At 30.9% G+C, this 23,738-nt stretch overlaps 1 protein-coding gene across 3 annotated transcripts in view; it reads left to right on the top strand.

Annotated features, from left to right (window-relative positions):
• Nucleotides 1-22,454, top strand: part of LOC139523135 (uncharacterized) — a 40,462-nt gene extending 18,008 nt beyond the window's left edge. The window contains exons 1-8 of one of the 3 annotated variants that reach the window (XM_071316938.1): nt 2,621-2,870; nt 7,866-8,003; nt 12,495-12,643; nt 17,760-17,872; nt 18,768-18,971; nt 19,989-20,082; nt 21,083-21,185; nt 22,266-22,454. In XM_071316938.1, the coding sequence (XP_071173039.1) occupies nt 7,867-8,003; nt 12,495-12,643; nt 17,760-17,872; nt 18,768-18,971; nt 19,989-20,082; nt 21,083-21,180 (795 nt within the window). In that variant the 5' untranslated portion in view covers nt 2,621-2,870; nt 7,866 and the 3' untranslated portion in view covers nt 21,181-21,185; nt 22,266-22,454. The other 2 variants (XM_071316936.1, XM_071316935.1) reach the window with 2 other exon arrangements.
• Nucleotides 22,455-23,738: the final 1,284 nt, after the last annotated feature.

The raw sequence follows: 23,738 nt of genomic DNA, 5'->3' as shown, positions 1-23,738 counted from the left end.
TTTTCAACACGTTTTGAACAACAATACGTAAAAAAAAAAAAATTATATACAGAGATGTGGATGTTTGACATTTTGTTAACAATAAGTGTCATGATATATACGAACAAAACATGACAAATTGTAACTCATATGTTTGAAATTTATATACAGAATTGAATTTTAGCGGTTTTATTGTGAAAATACCTGTACTAAAACACAACTATAACAGTTGTTTTCAGTCGTTTCATTGGTTGATATTGGTAATCGTTTGGTTCGGTAAGGTTTCATCGACTTTCTATACATCCTTTTGAATTACTCTGGGAATTCTGTATTTTTTTCAGCATCATTTTTGTTATTTTTAAATAAAATTGAGAAAGGAAATGGTGAATATGTCAAAGCGACAACCACCCGACCATAGAGCAAACAACAGCCGAAGGCAACCAATGGGTCTTCAATGTAGCGAGAATTTCCGCACCCATAGGTGTCCTTCAGCTGGCCCCTAAAATATGCATAATAGTACAGTGATAATGGACGTCATACTAAACTCCGAATTATACACAAGAAACTAAAAATTAAAATCATACAAGACTAACAAAGGCCAGAGGCTCCTGACTTGGGACAGGCGCAAAATTGCGGCGGGGTTAAACATGTTTATGAGATCTCAACCCTCCCCCTATACCTCTAGCCAATGTAGAAAAGTAAAAGAATAACAATACGCACATTAAAATTCAGTTCAAGAGAAGTCCGAGTCTGATGTCAAAAGATGTAACAAAAGAAAATAAATAAAATGACAATAATACATAAATAACAACAGACTACTAGCAGTTAACTGACATGCCAGCTCCAGACCTGAATTAAAGAACATTTGAAAACAAATTCGTACGAAAGACATAAGTATCTCAATATTTATGTGGTTTTACCTTCCTAGTATTCTTTCCGGAAATATTTTCACATTTTGTAATTTAGCAGTCGATCTCGAATTGTTACAAAACAAATAAAAAAAATCATTTTCTGCGGAATATGAAATTTATACCGTTATTGTTATTTATTAACGAATCACATTTGCATGACTTGTTACCGTCACACGTAAGTCAAACTATTCGACTGCTTGATTTGCGAATCAACTTAATCAAAGTTGTAAAATGAAATGAAATTCAACTCAAATGACATTAGCTTCTGAGAAATTTTCAGTTTGATTTTTATTAACCTATTATGGTTTTATCAGTAAACACGATCTTTTGTCAGCTTTGAAGATCTAGTTGATTTTACACAGTGAGGACAGACAAAAAAAATGCGATATTTATAGAACTCTTAATTAGTGAGAATTGAACATCGCTTAATCACAAGATAAATATTATTAACTCTTTTCGTTCTAAGACTAGTATTTTCTAGTCACCGAATTTAAAAAATAAACACTTATTTTCTATTTTGTATTGGTCAATTTTATTCAACGTTAATAACATTGTTCGCATGTATTAGATGTATGGTATAATTCATAACTATGTCATTTTCTCTTTATTGTCCTATGAATGCTATCATAGTAGTTTTTAAGAGTAGTATAAATGGTAAAGGAAGAGGTTGGGGAATTGCTTAACCTCTCTTTTAACTAGATTATTCCGATCCAACAGGGTTTGATTTCGTATTGAATGAATCGATTTATTTTGGTTGTGATCTCATGTGCTCCGGAAGGGAAGGCAGATCATGTTCCACACTTTTAGGTTTTGGTTGAACGTGTACATGATGTACTTCTCAATTTGTGTTTTTTTTTATGTAAAAATAAGATAATAAACAAAACAACTTCAAGGTAAGGTAAAGTTCCCTATCAAATGACAAAATCAGAAAATCAGACTCTTCAAACAAATACAAAATTACTATCGTAAGCTTGACTTCGAACAGGCATTTCCATATGTAGAAAATAGTGAATTACACCTTGTTTTATAGGTAGCGAAACCTCCAATTGTATGACAGTCGTAAAACAATGTAAATGTTTTTTCTTCTTTAGGCTATCGTTTTGTCTGCTCTTTTCCAAATTATTGTTTTTAGTTACTCACATGGTTGTCAATTGCATTCTTCTTTTTTGCTATGTACCATATTACATCTTGATTGATGCAGTTAAATTAATTCTGTATTGTTTTCTCTCTTAAGGTACCATCTTCAATATATGCCAGGACTTATTTTCTTCGAACACCGTCATCCGAATTTCGTAATAATACTTCAGATTTATTGACATTAGTCTTTTACTCTTGTCTTTTACGTAGAGATTACATATTTTCCTCCACTTGCAATGTTGGGTCCAATTATTGCAAGATAGATCAAACAACTCAAGCGTTTTTTATGACAGAAAGTACTTATAGTTTGATTTGATTTATTCTCTAACAGACATACATACAGAAAAAAGTCAATGCTCTTAAAATGATAGATCTTGCATAATATGTATTTGTATTTCACAATCTTGCTAAAATGAGCTAGAATACATGTTCTATCTTGTTTTTTAATCGAATATATATTTTGACATTTATGATGCATTGGTATAAAAATGTTATATCGTTTCTACGACTAGGAATTGATATTGATCTACATAAAACAAAATAACAGCTGGTTTATAGATGTTCGTTATCGTTCAAAATCGTCATTGCAAGCGTGTGCTTTATTACAACAAACAACATCCAGTAAGACAATGATGATTGGAGAAAAGTGTTTATTTCTTTAACGAATAACATAATTGTTTATGAACACTCAAACAGTCTGGCTCGCCATGTTATGCTTTTTCCTGAATAAATCAATTTTACAGTCGAATTGTTCGTTACAAAATTTAACATTGTTAATCACACAATTGAACTGATTCAGCTAACATGCAGTGAGGATTTAAATGTACTAATTGAAAACACCAGGTATTTGTCAGATTATAAGATAAATTGTGTTATTGATTCGAAGTCTCTTTCAGGAATTCTGGTAGAGTAATGTTGTGTAAAGTTTTTGGAATATTATTACATTATTTTACTCAGGACATAAATCATTAAGGTAATACTTTTTTTAATATTTTCATTTGAAATTACTTGTTTTTTTTAATATTTCCTCGCCAAAGTTTGAACTTCAATCTTTAATGAGTTAATTTCTCGTAAAGTAATAAACCAACCATTAACACGATATCAGTGGTTTAATCCATAGCTTACAAGAAACGTTATAGTTGAACTATACTGGCATTATTAAATATTACTTTCAAAAATTGATTTAATATTGTAAACAGTTTTATATGCTTTTGGAGAAGCCCTGATTTTAACAAAAGTTGCATATTATTTTGTTACAATTTTTTTTAGTCATTTTCCTGTCGAGGTTGAACATCGATTTGCCTGTTAGTAATTTGCATGTCTTTTCAACAACTTTATACTTCTTTCATTGTGATTCAAACGCAGAAGGTTGAATGTATTTTGTTATGACTAAAATACATAATTTTAATTTGTATACAATCAATCGTTATTAAAGCAAATAATACCTAGATATGTTTGAAGAAGAAACCGTCCTAAAAACATAAAACACTTGCTTCTGCATGCGATATACATGTTTCATGATCTCCTTTTGTTACGTTCTTTATAGAAATTTTTTTTTAATATTATGACAAAAACATTATCATCTAAATTTGGGATTTGAACTGAAATTTTTCACAATGTTGTTTTCATTGTGTGTTCCCTTGTATCTATAATTAACTCAAACTGTAGTTTATCGAGAAATAACAATCAAGTTCGGCATTCTGTTGCAAAAAAGCTTGTTTAAACTCTTTTTGTTGGTGTCTCTGCAGCTTTCAAGTTTACTATCAACTGCAAAAATGTTGCACACATGATTGTAATAATCAGTTACACTCCGGACACACCAATAATTGGAAGTTGAAATTATCTGGTTTGAATTTTCTTATAAAAGTGAAATACAGCCGAGTTGTTATTAATGTCTGTAGACTAATAAAAACAAACCCAACTAATTGAAAGTGATGAACGAAAAATAAGAAAACGTCTTATTTGGTATTATTTATAAAAGTAAACCTCGCCGTTATGTTTCGATTATAGACGTTACAAATATGTTCTAACCGTATAAAAATTAAATACAAGACTAAGCATTTAATGAATCAAAAAGTGCTCACAATCCTGATATTCACAGAAGCTGCAAATGTATTCATTTTCTGCACATCAGTTTTACACAGCTATGTATCAGAAAATTCAACCTTTTGCAAGCAGAGCAAGCTCGATGACAAGTTGCTTCCAATACAGGCGGTGCATAACAGTAGATACGGTGTATACATCAACGAGGTAGCATCGTCAACAAACACATCTGGATGTCTGGAAACGGTCTAACTTGTGTTTAAATATATACATGATATACGACAACTCAAATACACGTAGGTTACATTGTTCAATGCACACAACATTCACAATATGCTGATATTGTTTGAGCGATTTGGCGTTATGTATCTAAACAACAATGCTAAATTCAAATGAGGAAATTTAAGAAAAAGGATTTCAGATTTGGAACCTTTAAGCAATCTCTGTAGATTTTAAGCCAAGAAACAAAATAAAAAAGGGTCACATTACAACTAAATTTTAATATCTAAAGACAGACACATAAAGAACTCACGGTTAATGAACACAGAACCATTCATTTGAAGCATTATATGAGAAAATATCTTATATTGAGTTTTTTATCAGTTTTATGTTTGAACTTTATTTTATTTTCGAGAATGAGTCATAACGACATAACGACAATTTATTAATTCGACTCACAAGTTCAGCCTATTTTGATAGTCTTTTATCTTATTAATCTATATTCGGTTTTTAACTTACAACTTTCATTTTCTTTTTCAAGTTATGTAATGGATAATGCATATTTTAAGTTTTTTCTATTCGTATAACACACCGTGGTGTGTCAGGGATTGGTAAAATGAAAAACTGTATATAATTCATCTTTAATTTGGAAAATGCGGTTAACTATATCTAATGGATATGTATATTTGTCATAATACGGTTCATTATAATATGTCCATGGCGCTGTGCACAATTTCAAACTTCTGATTATGCTTTGCGGTCGATATTTTCAATTTATTCCTTTTGAAAAATCTTTTCACTTTTTTTGTACTTTAAAAGTATTTGTATATTTTTGGTCGTTATAATGTTGTCTCAATGACAGTCATCATCTCAGTTTTGATTTTTAAATAAAACTACACATATTGCGTTGCTGAATAAACTTCGTTCGTTTAAATGAGATAAATTTCCAAAAATAGCAATTCATTGAAATTTTACAGCAACTCGTTTTCTTCCATTACATGACATTTGATGATTTTATATTGCAATTATTTATCAGTGAACTTCTTACAAATATCAAACAATATTTAAAGGAAGCAGTAATGTTAATTGTTGTTTTACAAGATAGGTTTTCATTTCCCAAGAATACACGTCTCATGCTCGTAAACTACATATGGTTTCAAATAAGTTCATGAATCATGTTTCCTTGTTGTAATATATTTTATTGTAGAAATTATGTTTAAATGTACATGATGTATCTAGTAAGAAGACTTGTTTCTATTGTCTCCTGGCATAAAACTTAGAACATACAGTACGGATTGTATCACTAGCTAGGTGGTGCTTCCCACATAAATTGTTTTGTATCTTGTATCGTACTTAATTTTCGTTACAAAGAAATTGTAAAAAATATATATATTTCCTTAAAGTAAAATAACAAATATACCGAACTATGAGAATGTGTCCGCGTGCTGTAGTGTATGCCATTATATTTTTATAGTTAATTTTTTTGCTTGTGAGGAGCTGTCTACTTATTCCATTTTCATATTCATGTTCTATTTCATATACTGTATATCCTGCCCCCTTCTATTATTTTCTGTGTCACTTGTGGAGAATTGTTTCATTGGCAAACATACCACATCTTCTTTTTTATATGAAAAAAAAAAGTATTTCTGACTTGGTACAGACATCTTTGTGTAAACAATAGTTGATTAAACCTGGTTTTACAGCTAGCCAAACGTCTGTTTTGTATGATAATCGCATTAAATTCATGTTTATAGTGACAATTATGTGTAACACAACAAACATAAATAATAGGTAAACGTGTCAAAAATAGGGGAACTGCAATTGACAGTGTGTTATAATCTTAACCCCTATATGATTGTCTAATCTATTTATTCACAGTGACAACATAAATTAACATTATGTTACAAAGTATGCCGTTGTCATATTTTAATCAAATCAGTATGAACGGTGTGAGCCAAGGCTCCCTGTTGAAGGTCGTACTTTTACATATAATTGTTTACTTTTGAATAATCGTTGTATAGATGGAGAATTGTTTATTTCACACTCAAACCACATCATCTTATTTATACATGTATCTTTGCTACTTCCAACCAACACGTGTTTTACATGTTCTTTTTCGATGAAGTCGGTATTTGTCATCTTCACTCCAAATTGCTGTGCTGAAATGCACGTTTTTTACATTATCAATGTCTAGCAAAAAATAAAGGTGGTAACGACAGTCTTGTAGTTTTATTAAAGTGCGAGTTTTAATTTTCTCCTCATTGTTCATTTCATTGTCCGATGCAATCGATATAGTTTATCATTACTCTACATTGATGTGCTAAACATCATCAATTTCTAGCAAATAATAAAAGTGGCAATTTCAGTCTTGTTATTGAAGTGAAGTGCAAAATTTAATTTTCTTCTTATTAAAAATTCAGTGTATCTTGATGCTGAACAACAGTTAATGAATTTTCCCTTTGTTCTCGGTTGTATTGTTTGCTGGTTTGCCTTTGTGTTAATAATTATTGCGTTAACATACTATACTTTCTTTTCTATGATATAGAGAACGACCCACATCCAGAATAACAGTGCAGATCATGTTGTCAAACTAGTATTCTTTCTTCTATCTTGCTAGCACTCGGTGTCGATTCTTGCTATGTTAAATACATAGAAGAAAAACATGCTACAGGCAAATTGCAGAATGTTTGGTAAAGTCACTACTTTGAATTAACCACTTTAAATTGTCTAAACGTAATCAATTTCCCAAGCCGTCCCGAGATGTTCACAAGACAATGGTTTGTCAGATAGAAGTGTTTGTTGTTGCCTTAGAAATGAAACCTTTTATAGGTGATTAAGTGCTTATAATTTCTTGCTTTTGATAATAAGAAACAACTGCAAATACATATATATAGATATATATATATATATAGTCTATAAGAATCTACCAATATATATATATATATATGAATTGCAATAGTACAGTTAACATGATTTTGCTGCATACATATTATAGCGTCTTATACTATTGAAATGTATTTTGTATAAGGCTGTTTTTAATTTGTGTTGTTTTCCTAAAATTCATCATCAAGACTTATAATATAATCGCCGAAAAGCACCCAACAGTTTTCCAAAAACTACAAAGAGAAGTTTCAGCTACACAAACCCCACAAACAAACCTTGACGATTGCAGGTGCTTTTGGAACGGTAACTTAACACTTTTTAAGTAATTTAAACGGTTGTTATTTGTCATGGCAGGTTAGATGTAAGTTTAAAGTCGCTTTAGTTAATGTCAAAATCGAGGAAAAGGGGATGGGGCTATGGATATTATTTTACCACTTATTTATGGTCCTTTTGCACAACGAAATACTGAAACGATCTTCCAAAAGGAAAGTCTTTTTTTTCAATTTGACCCCTTGAAGATAGATTATTCATATGCACGCACTGTTGAAATGTGGCTACTTAGAACTGAATATATCAACTGGAAAGTTTCTATCACTTTGTTTGTTGCTAAGTTAAGTTCTCAGCCGATCCGTATTATCAATGTATATTTAATATTGCATAACTTATCATGAAAACAGAACTCTTCATTTTCAGAATGGAACATGCTATAGAAATAATTCCATGGTGTGACTACCTAACGTGCAATACAACTAGGGCCTGGTGTGATCGCGACGGTAGACTAGATTTATCCAAAGAAACACCGGACATAAAACACAGGATAAAATCAGATAAGTACGTTACTTTAGCATAAACAAGCAAAACTTTCGTGCTATTAGTTAATCAATTACATGCATTTTAAAGTTTTATTTACCCATGCATTAATTTCAAACATCGTAAATGTTGAACAAGTTAATTATTTGGACAATAACGAGGAAACTGAATATCAATTTTCCAGCCATGTTTCCTGGTTGTGTTAAATAAATAGCAGATAGACTTTCAGCAGAACATGACAACGTAGGAGAACTGAAAGATCATTAACACTGCAGCATTTCGATGTAATTATTGTATTTCAGAAATCAAGATTCAAAGTCCTTAGAAACTAAAGAAAAAAAATATATTCTAAATATGTTTAAAAAACAAAAAAAGGTTCCAGAACAGTAGGACTACGATTTTAAAATTTTAGAACACGCATATCACAATCACGACAATATGATTCCATTCTGCTATGCTCGAGACGTTAATAAACAGCAAATTTGTTTATGCATACATGTGACACAAGATTTAATATAAAATAGCATATCAATTAAAACTACGTGAAAACACAGCGAAAATATATAATATATTTCAACCATGGCTTCATAATGTGTTTTGTTTTGTTTTTTAATCTTAATATTCTATTTCAAATATAGACAACTGGGCAAAACAATAAGACAAGAAAGTTGTCTATCGATGTTTTAAACGCAGAAATTCATCCTGAATGTACAAACAATGAGAAAAAACATTTACAAACACTTCAAACGTCAAACTGGATGCGTCCACAGGATAAACATTATATCATCTTTCACGGATCCAGAAGTTCTTAAATATATTTCAATAGCAAATAGAACACTATTCTCAAATCAAAAATCATCTGACTATACTGGTGTTTCAAGTTCTTATAAATTATGGTGTGATGCACATGATGAGTCTTATGACGACGAATTTTGTGTCGCACGTTCAAAATTATGAGCCTGGTATTTTGATGATTTTTAATAACCACTGAGTCTATGCCACTGCTGGTGAAAGTTTCATCCCGACAGGTATCATTAGCCCAAAATTGGGCTATTTTTGTTGACATGAAATATACCTGAAATGCTAACATTCTTTAAATTAATGTTTAGAAAAAGTTGACATATATAACAGAACAGTTCGAAATCTCGCATTATGTCTCCATAGTGGTATAAATGTATGAAAGTCTGCGCTGGCTTCCAAATGATTGTAAAATTAACATAGAACTACTTACCTCGGGTAGTTGTCTTCTTTCTCTAGAGCAAAACCAAACCATTTTCAAAAATGTCTTTGAGTTTATTAAAAGTTCGGAAAGATTTCAAATTGTCTAGGTAGCAAACCATGATTGCACACACATCATCATCTAAAGTTCTTTTCTCCTTTTTTGTCCTTTTTATTTTTTCGTTTTTTTTTTTTTGTTTTTTTTTTTTGTTTTTTGTTTTTTTTGTTTTTTGTTTTTTTTTTATTATTATTATTTGTTTTTTTTTGTTTTTTTTTGTTTTTTTTGTGTTTCTGTTTTCTAAATAATGATTTATATATTTTTATTTTTTAATTTTTTTTCTGTATTATTATTGTTTTCTTTTCTTCAATTATCCGTCTTTTGATCCATATTTATATATATATTTACTAAATAGATATACCATTCTATACATGCATGCTCATACATATATTTTTGTATTTTATTGCTATAAATGTTAAATGGAGAGGACTTCATAAGTCTGTTTGACTTGTGTCTTATCCAATTTGTACTTTAACAAATAAAATATGTTTAAACTAAAAGTGGTATTTTATTATGATATTTGTTTGAAATTTTTGTTTTAAATGCTGTTCAACTTCGTATTAATTTGCCTTTCAACCATTCTAATGCGGGCGCCATTGATGAGTATCATTTTGACGAAATACGAGTCATTCGTTTCCAATATGCAGGCCCGGTATGTTAATAAGTTTGAAATACTACGAATTAAATATTTGTCAGTTAAATAATGAATCTGAATCCTGCACATAATGTGCTTTAGTACAGCTTCACATTCGTGCATTGTCCCATATATTTACAACTATGCATATAAATGAAGAATGTCTTGTGATATAATTGCTAATAAAACATGTATCGTCCAGAGATTAAATGACGTAGATTACATTTTGATGCGCATACAAGTTTTTTGGTTTATACGGAATAAAACCATATTGCGTTCAATTGAAGACACCTTAATGCAACATATTTTTAAAAACTTAAAGCAATACTCGGATTATAAATATAACGAAAAATTATTTTGAAACATACAATTCATATCACTGACTTATTTTTATAATATGATTTGATATAATCTTAGATTAGATATCAGAAAACGAGAAAAATGAATAATAATTGAACAAGAACTTATATGAACTGATAGCGGATTATTTACAACATTTCATTTTTTCTTTTCTTCACATAAATCAATAGTAATTACAAAATGATTGTTATTTCGGCTACATCTACTGCTTGAAATAAAGGATTATGGATTATTACATGTAATTGTTTGCTTGTAGGTATGTTCTTTTAAAGCAACCAAAAACATAATTGTACAAGATGTCATATGTATTGACCTAACATCGTTTAAGTACCAGATATATATAAAAGTTACTTGAAAATATTACAATAATTCTGTCAATACATTTCATCTTTCTTGTATACAAATATAGAAAGCACGCAACTAAACATTTTAAGAAAAATAACTCTTTATAAATATACTATAAGAGAAAGCCATCATTTCATAAGCAAATAAATCAAAAAAACAATATCTAAAATGAATTTGATCAACGATAAAATTGAGAAAGGAAATGGGGAATGTATCAAAGCGACAACAACCCGACCATAGAGCAGACAACAGTCGAAGGCCACCAGTGGGTCTTCAATGTAGCGAGAATTCCCGCACACGTAGGTGTCCTTCAGCTGGCCCCTAAAAATATGTATACTAGTACAGTGATAATGGACGTCATACTTAACTCCGAATTATACACAAGAAACTAAAATTAAAAATCATACAAGACTAACAAAGGCCAGATGCTCCTGACCTGGGACAGGCGCAAAATTGCGGCGGGGTTAAACATGTTTATGAGATCTCAACCCTCCCCTATACCTTTAGCCAATGTAGAAAAGTAAACGAATAACAATACGATCTTTATTTGAATAACCCTCATCAGGAACGCTCAAATCCAAACATTGGACAGTCTTTGGTATTATTATTTGTCTGTTTGTCTTTTTATTTTTGGCCATGGTGTTGTCAGTTTATTTTCAATCTATGAGTTTGACTGTCCTTCTAACATCTTTCGTCCTACTAACATGGTTTCTTTCTGCTTTATAATTGTATACATTGAAGCATATCTAATTATTGCAATTTGCCGAATTAATACACAAACCATAAATACACAATTTCAATAACTTATTATCCTGACTTTGTTTACGCTAGTTTATAAATATCATCTTCTATGAAGTTTTGTATCAATAAAAGGTATTATTTCAAAGTGCATGACGGAAATTGCATTTCGTGATAAGCATAGATCATCGGGTTTTCTACACATTGATATAGTAAAATATCAGCCGCTGGACACAATGTGAAATTTTTAGCTCGTTCGCTGCGCTCACTCGCCAAAAAGGTTTACATTGTGGCTCGCGGCTGATATTTTACGATATCTATACGTAGAAAACGTGATTATCTGATTATCGTTCTATATTTCTGGTCTTTTCTCTCTTCCTAAGACAGTTTTACGCTTGTCGAAAAGCAAACTTGATAACGTCTCCTCTCGCATTGTGACGTCGCTGGTAGGTTTTCCTCTCACATTGCGACGTCGCTGATAATGGCTGGTCTCGTTTTGGGGTCTTGATAAACTAATTACGGAGCGACAGAGCAAGGTGATATAGGCGTAGGGAAGGACGATAACAACTTCAATCACATCTTAGTGTGTTTGCTTTAAAGCAAATTAATAATATTAAAATGTAACAATATTTTAATTTACCTTCAATCTTGAAAAAAATGTCACTACTAGACTACAGAAGTACAAAATTTAAAACATAATTTAGGCACCGACTCTATATGAAACATTTTTCTTAGTTTTAGATTTGTCTTTATGCATAATGGTAACTTCGCTTTTTACTATATTTGTTTATTCAAATGATAAATTTTATTTATTAACTATTTTCCATTCATGGTAAATTGCAATGTTGGATAATAAGAATGTCTGTTATGACTGTTTTACTGTGGTCAATTTGGTTATTTTGTTTGTTTGCTTGTTTTTGTTTGTTTTTTTAATGTCTGTCATCTGTTTTATTGCTTCAAAACGTATACTAATTACTGCAGAAAAACGTGATACGAAGTTCATATCAATTGTAAACTATTTAAATTATTATAGTTAGTTAAGTTGCAGTTCAACTTGTATAGATAGTGATATGAACATGTATCATTGATTTAGTAATTCTAACTTATTTAATACATGAATATAAATCTAATAATGAACTTCTATCTTATATATTTAAAGAAATGGTGCTGTATTTAGAGTTTCCACAAAATCTGATTTAGAAGACATTAGTAGTTTACTGCTTAGTAAATATATTATCTTAAGGGTGACTCTCATACATACACAAGTTGGCAGCAGATACGCTAGTGATAGTGTGACCATATGGGAAGGTACATATAATAATTACCACAGCTACGCTACATTCATGTTGTAATGGTTTATGTGTTGTTTGGTGTTTACATAGTCGGTTTTATCTTCTAAGAACGGTAAGGATAAATTCTCTTTTGTACTCACATTTATATATTTGTTATATATTAGTTCATTATAATGGGCACCAACACGCAAAAATTAACTTGAATATAAAAATGCACAAGACTACCAAGAGCTTGAGGTTCATGACTTGCGATAAGCGAATACATATGTTTTGTGAAGTTTTTTTTCCTAGATTTGGTGAATCAATACTAGCCATATAAACATTACATCATATATTAATGTTATAAATTCTGGTGTTCCATATGTATGTGTGTCTTTTCAAACAATAATTGTTATGTTCCTTTTATCTCTAGATCTGCTCTCCATAAATGAGCAATTCAATCGTGTTACGGTTGAAATCATTTTAGGTTAAAATGTAATTTTAAAAATGCAAATCAGATATAAAGAAAAGGGTAAACACAAAATGTATTTGGCAAGCGGTGCAGGCATAAGACAAAAATTAATAATCAATGCACACTAAAAGACGGATTTAAATAACCAGTCCAACATTTGTCGTCGTACAAATTACATATGCATATATAAGTTGCTTTTTTCCGAAAAAGGTAGTCATAGTCGTTGCTTAAAGTTTTCTGCATTTTACATCATTATGATGTCTAATTGTTTTTTTGAAAACACTTTATTTTTTTCCCATTTCGGTAGATGTTTGTCTCTACTTTCATTTGACCAACTGTGCTAGCTGTACCCTCACCCTCTTGTCAACTTATAACTGTCTTCTTACAGTGGCTTCACATGATAAATATTTAAATGGATGCTTGCATCTGCCATATCCCAGTGAATACGGTGCAGTAATTAATAATACTTCTGAAAGAAAAATGGTCTGCTTCATATCTTGTGTTTCCCTCGATATTGACACAAATTGAAGAATTTGAACTTCAACTTTCCAATTGTCAAAATTCTAAAAAAAAAAACAGAAAGAAAACAGTTAAAACAAAACGGTCCATTGGATGGTTTATAACTATTCATACGTTACGCTAATGACTGTTGATACTTTACGGACTTCATTAATATGTGTGTATATCTGTCATAAAGAGTGCTCCTTAGGAATACGATTATCATTACTAAAAACAAATTTCAGCCATTATAAGTATTAATTTGTTGACCGATACGATATCTCCAACTGAAATCATTCTTAACATATTTTCACTATCTTCAGATACCAAAATCATTTTCTAATCTGCTTATTTAACTACACTTATCCTATTCCTAATTGTTATTTGATTAATAAATGCGCTGCAGAAAACGCTTACCGTGTATACGAACCCATTCTTGCGCCGTCAGGCTTCGTGCGAGTATCTCTGTTGATGTTTCAGCATTGATTTATATCTTCTGATTGAGTTGATGAGATTTTAACATCGGTAATCTACTGGTGCCTCTAACTTTTAATAGAGTTTCGCTTTGTCACTCCAAATATCTACATTATAAATTGACAATATTTATATTCCAGATAATCGTTCGGCAGTATAGTTACATATATCTTGGTTATGTAAAGAAAATAAAGAAAAAATACCAGTATACATTATGAGCTCGAAATTTTTTTACTAAGCGAAAAAATTACGACTTTTTAAAAGTCGGTCAATTATAAGAATACAATTTTGAGGACGCACATAACGATCAAAAGTGTCTATAGAACCAGTTAATAACTGCCTAAGCATACGGTATCTTGATGTTAACAAGCATGAAATGACTTGGCCTGATTTTATGCATCTTATTTGAAATGTTTATTACCTTTACTTTAAAAATTGATTTGGCCATTCATCAAATGAAATACATGCGACAACAACGAGAAAATAATATTTTTGCAAAAAGTAAAATCACAAAAATACCAAACATCACACTATTTTCGGATTGTTTTCGTTTTAATGTTAAAATTTACAATCTCGTCACATATTTTATACCCGCCTTCAAAATGATTTTGGTGAAATTTTCTTTTTTTATCTAATCGTATTCTATTTGACCCAAGTGTAAGCTTATGTGATCCGAAAATTTATCAAAATATAGTTGTTTTTTTTAATTATTTCAATGTGATTATTTTCCATGTAAAGCGACTCGAAAGATAATGTTTTTTTGTCTTCAAATATCGCAATTCGATAAGATTAAAACCGACATACTCCCTCTTGTCTTTAAAACCATAGATATTATATGATAAGAAAACTATATGTTTTAAGCTCCTATGAAATATAACCATCAATTTGAAATCTTAAAGTCACAGTGATGATTGCATTCTAAATAATGAATGATAGTTTCTTTCGTTTTATTGATCATCTTACTAGCATCGATCTCTTTTAATACAGTCTACAATTATAAATAAAGCTTTTATGTTATAAACCTAAAGAAATTCAAAGCTGCATTTTCATGTGCCGGAGTCAGGAATCTCTTAAATAGTTGTTGTTTATCTAAATGTTTTGTTTTCGTTATTTAAAGAAGGCTGGTGATGGCAGATCGTTAATTGTTTCTCGTTTCTTTAATATCATCTTTAGGAGAACTGGGATGAGGTATAGCCTGACATATTGTACAGACATATGTCTTCTCTAATTGTATATGTATTTTTTTTTTGTTAGGTTGCTGTTTCATTGACGTTGACACCGTGTCACCTTTAATTCATTTAATTATTGCTTGTTATAGAAGCTTGATTGCTTTTATATTGTCATTTATTAACCAGTGCATACAAAACTTGATAAATTTTGTTTAATCTCTATTTAAGGGTTTATTAATACTAGCATAATATTAAACGATTTTCTCATTGACGAGATGTTTCCACTTAATTTGGGCTGCCAATTATCCTAGGACTTACGTTATAGACTATGTATAAATCATGCAGAGATTAAATTTTGATTGTCAGTTGAATAAACAAAGGATAATGAATTATTTCCACATAGCAAATAATTCGTATTTCTATCATACGAGAATATGTGATTATCACACAAAAGCAGACTTGAAGTAATCCTTTTAGAGACCAAAGTAATTGAATAATAAATATATCTCCGTATAAATGTGGAAATGACTAAACGTAATAAATCTAATGGAACTATAAATACAGACGTACTTTAGTAATGTAGTATAGACAACAAGTAGCATCTTCTCTGTCAATTTATACTAATTGAAAAAGTGTATATCCTGAATACAGCCGTTAATGTGGTTTTAGAGAAACAGTGAACGGTAAATAAATCTAGGAAATCGGCAAACAAAAATGTAACAGGTGTTTAGTTACACAAAATGGTAGTGATGTTCAACACCAATGTTTATTTTTTTTAATACATTAAAACAGTAAAAATAATTGTAGTTAGTTTTATGATATTTGTATGAGCATAAAATAATGACAGGGAATTCATATAGTGCCATTTGACTTTAAAAAATGAACAAATTCATGTAACAGTGCATCAACAAACGACTAAAAAGTAACATAGACAACTAACAAAACAACAGACCAACACAAACCCACCGAAGTCCTGTGTGATTGTCTTTCTATTGATTGGGACATGAAGTCAATTTTTTTTTTAGCAAAAACAGCCAATATCTCGCAATCAATAAAAACAAATCACATTTGACTAGGAACACTTGACATCACTCTGGACTTTGGTGGAGTTTGCGTTGTTCAGGTTTCAGTTTTCCGTGTTGTGTTTTGTAGATTGTTTCTTTTTTCTCTCTCGTTCTTTTTCATTCAGTTGTCAAATTATCTTCGACTTTGAGTTGGAATATCTCTGTGGCATGTTCCGCATGTTTTTGTCTAGAAACAATCATTTTGTCGATCAAAGAATTATTCAAATTGTGTTTGAGTTCACTTTTTGTGGATTCCACGTAAACAAAACACATGTTATCGTTTTTGAAGTCAAAAGAGGCGAAAGATACAAAACGGATCTTTAAATTCATAAGTAGAAAACAAACTGAAAATGCCAACGCTAAAATCGAAACAGAAGAAAAGACAAACAATAATACATTTAACATATACACAACACAGAAAACAAAATGAAAACTGGGTAATACGAACTCCTCTGAAAACCTTGGTTGACCCCAGGTGCTCTGGAAAGGTAAGCTTGTCCTGTTTCACACGTCGTGATGCTCTTTTAAGTACAAACCCGTCAAAGCCTTATTCGGACCCAGTTATTAACAATGTGGTAAATGTAGTCGAGAATGTGGTTACCAATTGGAACATATCATTCTTCATTTTTGAAAAATATATTCCCTAACGGTCAACCAATTCTTGATAAGTTTCCGTAAAATTTTCAAAAGGGAATGTCCCGCTTGAGACTATTTGTACATGTTACAAGCAGGAACTCTCTAGCAAGGAAATCAAAGTGATAGAAAATACAAGCATGTGAAATGTTAATGAACCAAAACATAACCGTGTACTTTGATTTAAAAAAAACTTGTAATGCTATCGACGTAACAGAGCTGTTCACCGTACTTATATATCATTTTACTATATTCGTTCCTCGGTTAAAACGTTTGATTATCCCATTTCCTGTGAAGTCTTATGTATGATCTTTATAATTATCGGTCTGCAATTTGCCTTAATGACTTTGCTGAGTTCTTTATAAAACTAATTGTTTATTCCAGTATTGTTGCGTCAAATACGCTAGGTACGGCCTCATTGATTTTGACCCGGCCTTATCATCTAAGACCCGGTTATTGTCATTATGTTTGGGTTGGAAAACAATACTGTTTCTATAATAAAAAACATAATATATAACAATTAAATAAATGATTATCTTCATATTAGATAGATGCTGCTTGGCGCAAAAGCTGCATATTGTGAATGGCAGCTGATTATTGTACGGAACTAATGTGTTTTAAAAATAACTACTTTATAATTGATACTTATTTATATGTCCCTATGATGATGTATCGTAACAACGCAAGATGCATTTATTGGACCCGTGTTCTTGTAAATTATTGCGTACAATCGTATCCTTATGTACTACATATACTTCTTTATTGAACATAACTGAATTGAAGTCTATTTTGATTATTCATAAGAATTTGTTTCCACACCATTTTGTCTTTATCATTTTGCAGGTGACTATGCAGTTATTATAAACACAAAGAATTCCAAAGTCCAGAACCAGTTTGATAAAGTGTTCACCGATGCCAGAATTAATATCGACACTGGATGGAACTACAGTGTAGAGGTTACTGGTAAAATTCGTATCATTCATTTATGTCTTCTGTTTTAAAGATTTCGTTGTAATTGTTTTCGTTTCTTAAATTGCAAGGCCTTGACTTACTTTTAAAAATATAATCTATCAACGTCAGTTACTCTATAATCATGTAATTACCAATATAGATACATCTCTGTCGAATAAAATGTCATACTGTGGATTCATTAATATTCGTTGGATACCAATTTTCGTGGATTTCGTGGGGATAAAGGAACCACGAATTTAAATGATCAACGAAATACAGATTTTCTAAAGGAATGTATGCATAATTTGCCAAAACAACGAATTTACATATCTACGAATATGCAAGTTTTCATCAATCCACGAAAATTGGTATCAACGAAAATAAATGAATCCACAGTAATCGGAATTTACCTGAAGAAAAGCCTAAGAGCGAACACAATATGTAATGAATCGCATGAGCCCAAAACGCACTAAGGGGTCGATGTGATTAACATCACCGGGTAAAGATGCACTATACATCTTAAGATTTTAGGGTTAAACCCAGTAAGAGATAGCAAGTCCAGAAAAGTGGCAAAAACAGATATAACCATGTCCAGTGAACAAATATTGATCAGTTAAATACCTCTATTCATGTAAGACACTAAATATGAAACAACAAAAAGATAAACATAAATCTAATTGTCGCGCCATCAAATCTAAAAAGAAAACGACACACTTAAGAAAGTAAACATATTAGGATAGAACCATCACTACAACAGTTCACATTTGTCAGGACCATGAAAGCGACGTCATTGTAATTCGTATTTTGGCTTTGGATTGCTATCTCGTTGTAACGTATGGCAACATTTTCGTGTATGGTTATTTCTTAAATTTTAACTAGTTTTTTCTTTCTTCTTCACAGATTGACCTATCAGATATAGTAGAAGCCTGGTATTTACAGCACAATGAAGTTCTCTCCGGTTGTGATGATTTTCAAACAACTAAAACAAAAAACTGTAGAATAACATTAACAAATTATAAACCATATATGCATTGTTTTGACTGTAGTCCGAGATGGTGGTTGTTTTTCGGACCATGTTGGTTACTGTCTGCTCCTTGGTATTTCGTAAGTACTTATTTCGGATCATAACTTAGTTGTTTTCAAAATGTACTAGAGGGACTTCCAAACTATGTGTGAAAGTACCCTAAGTTGTTCGTTTTTTAAGGGATTATGTGTAGAATATTCTAAAAGTATATCCGTATCACATTCACCCGTTACAACAGACACATCCATTTTATTTTAGGACTTCAGATATTTTGACTGAAATTGTAAAAATATTTATTTTCACATTTATATAAACCGTTTTGTGATTTTACTTTTTCTGTTGTTTACTAAAAAAGAATTATTAATTCTGTCATACGTTTCCGATTTGTATAATAACAATCATCTGAAATATTTTCAAAAATAGGTATTTAATTCCTTATTCAAAGTTATTTAATACACAGACTCTAACGTTTGATAAAACAAATTAAAGGCATAATTTTATACTTTTTCAATGATATAAATTTAAACATATGTGATAATATCTTATTGATATACATAACAGGCCTTTCAGTCAAGGCCTTTCAGTCATGAAACTTTACTCAGAACTCAGATAAAAATTGTTTGCTCGAAACATCAAACCAAGTATGCGTATTGTTTTATTTCTGAGTACAAGCATGAGTACGAGTATTACTAGTGTTATGTCAACTGATCTGGCGGAGCTCACGTTTCAATTTAAATAAGGATAGTCTATTTGAAGATGTATGCGATTAGGATGATTCCTGTTATAATTATTATTGATTTCAAATCACCTATCAGTGTCCCTCAACGGATATACAAAAGAACCGAGTGTATGATATGGGACGAATAACTGGAAACCTCATTGATGAGTTTATCCCGAAACTCCTGTCTATAGATGGACTTGTCTTTAATAAGCGAGCCGTTAAACTATGCCTAGTCAAGTGAAATAAATCAAGTAATATAGAAAAATTATGACCACAAGATACCACACTTATGAACATACGTATTGTTATATGAATAGAGCATACGTATACTTTATTTGAATCAGAATTATTGTTTATATCGAACTTTCTTTTTTAGTTACACAGAAAGCTTAGCTGTAAAGATACGCGATACAGTTTGATTGCTGACACGTCACCGTACAGAGGTTATGGTCATATGTTAGGACAAAGTGGTAAGCGGCAATGTTGGTAATTTAAAAAAAATGTGGTACTTTTGGTCCAAAATGCTCTTCAACTTCGCACATAATTTGGTCTCTTTAAATTTTTTGATTCGAGTGTCACTGATGTGTACTTTTGTGAGTTTATTTATGATTGCCAATGTGATAACATTCCAGAAGATACCAAATAACACAGAAATTACTAACTATTGGTCACTAATCGCCCTTGAACAATGAGATACATCCATATGGTAGATTCAGATACAAATGTTAAACAATTAAAAGTAGAAAATGAACGGCCCGATTTAAGTACAAAATAATTAATGACAAACAAATAGGATATACAGCAACAAACAACAACCACTGATTGGTATGCTCCTGACTAGGGATAGGCACATAAAGAATGTAGCGGAAGTATGTTGGTGCCATACCACCTCCCTTCATCCTTGATTAGGTCATTGGTGTAACAGCTTAACATAAGAAAAAAAAAAGCAAAACAATAAACGAACAATAAATATAAGAAACAACAGAAATGCCTTGAAATACACCATATTCAACGAATTTCGTTTTATAACCAAAAGAAAGTTTAAAAAAGATAATATTGTAAGCAAATTTACTTAGGGTACACGTCAATGGAACAGCAATCCAAAAACAACATTCATGCATTCAAATGGGTTTTGTTGTTGTTTTTTTTAGCTAGCATCTCACTTTTCTCATGCAAACTTTCACACTATATTATATAACAAATAGCAATGTTTATATTGCTAACTACCAGTGAAAATTCTTAATACTGCGATGACAATTTATGGAAAAAGTAACGAACTACATGTTTTTGATGCATTTCATCAAATGAAGTCTAGATTGCGAAATAACTTGAGTATTTCGAGCAAGTTTACAAAAATGATTAATTAATAAAAGCAATGCACGGTAAAGTATATTATCTAACTACTTATTTATTAGTTAACTCAAAATTTGACAATTTGAACAACTTTATCCAAGCCTTGCCTTTTTATAGATTCGAGACATAGTATCAATACGCTGGTCAGTTACAAATCAAGTGGAGACGTTACAACACTAATTACAGATAATTCGACAAGTTATGGGACGTTGTAATTCAGGTAGACAAACAAATTAGAATTACATGTATCTTGAATAATAATTTAATATTGGATGAAACGCGTCTTCTGATAGGCTGACAGTTTTTTGTTGAGCAGCTCAAAGACATACGTTTGTTATTTGACCGTGACGTTATCAACGTTTTGTTCACGATTTACTCCTTAAATAATGAGTTAAATAATTTACAATTAAAATGTATGGAACGGCCGCAGTATTTTTACCGTCTATTCTAAATAACTTCAAAAAAAAATCGGTGCACACTTTCAAATATCCCGCTCTTCAATAATTCAGTGTTCAACACAATATTTATGTTATTTCTTCATAGACATATTATTTTAACAGTTGGTCCTTACAGATATATCGTCATCTGCAAAATATTAAAACAAATGAAGCAAATACTACAGTTGATATATAGCGATATACGTAAATGATATGTAAATGTTAGGAATGCATGACCCAAAAATTTGGGTAATCGAAATCATACAATTTCATCGATGAATAAGCCCCACCTCCCAAGTATATATCAATCACTGAGTCTGCTCTAGTGTAAGACATGCTCTTGATTGTTTCATCGGAGCCTACCAAATAAATGTTTATGTCTTTTTTACGAACTGTTTAAAACAAATGACAGCTAAACGGGCTAAATGCAAGTATATGTTTTTGGATATATATATATATAGTCGGCCAAAGCTTAAACACCACCAAAATTTAAATGGCAATATTTGCTTAAATATTGCAGAATATTATTAATGTTTGGTATTATGAATTGCATTAAACATACACTAAACAAATGCATTATGACCACCTCGTTAAAAATCCGATAAAACCGTCAAACAACTTTTTATCAAAGGTAATCTGCACTTATACAAATACACTGTTTCTATAGCTTAAACTCATTTCTCTACTGTCCGCGTACGTGTGAAATTTGACCTTCATCGGGTCATGGTGTAATATGACAACTATCATGAAAAAAATATTCTGTGAAAACTTCATGGAGGAAGCATCAATATCTTAGAACAAATCCATTTAAAAAAGTTTCATGCATTATTTGTTGTTTATGTTATAAACATGTATCTTTGCAGATGGAAAGTGAAGTGAGCACACGAATGAAATTACTGATTGGATTGGAAATTGAAGTACATATCAAACTTTAAGATATTTGATGATCGTTTAAAGATCATCTGAATAACGTGATATATGAACTGGTACTTTACTGTGTTTAATTTAAAAATCTGAAGTTATTTATCATTTAAAAATAAAGCTTAGACTTCTATGTTATTTGTTTTTCTTAATTTTAATAACATACACAGCTACTTCATTAGTACAAGTAATCTTGATGTACAGTTGTAAAGATGCATATCAAATGTGCATTTTTATAGCTGTATATATACTGTACATCTGTAAAGCTGTATATAAACTGTACAGCTGTAAAGCTGTATATAAACTATACATCTGTAAAGCTGAATATAAACTATACATATGTAAAGCTGTATATAAACTGCAACTCTGTAAAGCTGTATATAAACTGTGGATATATTTCGTTTAACACAATATGCAGTGGCAGAATCTATATTTTTAGCTTACACAGATTTAAAAAAAATGTAGTTAATGTACATTGTTGCAGTTTATATACAGCTTTATAAATGTACAGTTTATATACAGTTTTACAGATGTACAGTTAATATACAGCTAAAGAGATATACAGTTTATATACAGCTTTACAGATGTACATTTGATATGCATCTTTAGAACTGTACATCAAGATTACTTGTACTAAAGTAGCTGTGTACAAGTAAAATATCAAAACAGACAATACACGAAAACTTCTGAACACGTATGCAGAAGAAATTTGTTCTGAAATGTAGACAATATTAATTGTTATCCTCGCCTAAACTAAACAGAGAAAACGATATAGAAAATCAGTGATTCTGTTGGTTCCTATATGTCATATTTGGTTTCCGTAAGTTGCCATGTTCTAAATTTGACCGTTAGTTGACTATATGAAAAGGAAAAACCAGTTAACAATTCAAAAAGCAATACTTTAATGATAAACTACGAAAAACAAACGACAAAATGTAGTAAACTAATGAATATTATTGACATTAATAAAATTAACGGTACCAATTGTCTTGCACCAGATGCGCATTTCGACAATACATGCCTCTTCAGTGATGCTCGTGGCCAAAATGTTTGAAATCCAAAGCTTATATAAAAGATGAAGAGCTATAATCCAAAAGGTCCAAAAAGTATAGCCAAATCCTTAAAAGGAATCAGAGCTTTGCATGAGGGAGATAAATTCCTTGATTTATAATAATTTCTATCATTTTGTAACAGTAAATTTTAATAACACAAAAAATCCGTATTTTCATGCCAGTACCGAAGTACTGGCTACTGGGTGGTGATACCCTCGCGGACTAATAGTCCACCAGCAGAGGCAGCGACCCAATGGTAGTAATAAAATTAACGGTACCAATTTTCTTGCACCAGATGCGCATTTCGACAATACATGTCTCTTCAGTGATGCTCGTGGCCAAAATATTTGAAATCCAAAGCTT

The sequence above is a fragment of the Mytilus edulis genome, chromosome 5, assembly GCF_963676685.1.
Source record: "Mytilus edulis chromosome 5, xbMytEdul2.2, whole genome shotgun sequence".
Lineage (NCBI taxonomy): Eukaryota > Metazoa > Mollusca > Bivalvia > Mytilida > Mytilidae > Mytilus > Mytilus edulis.
The sequence above is the reverse complement of the archived record's forward strand: the minus strand, read 5'-3'. Positions and strand labels throughout refer to the sequence as shown.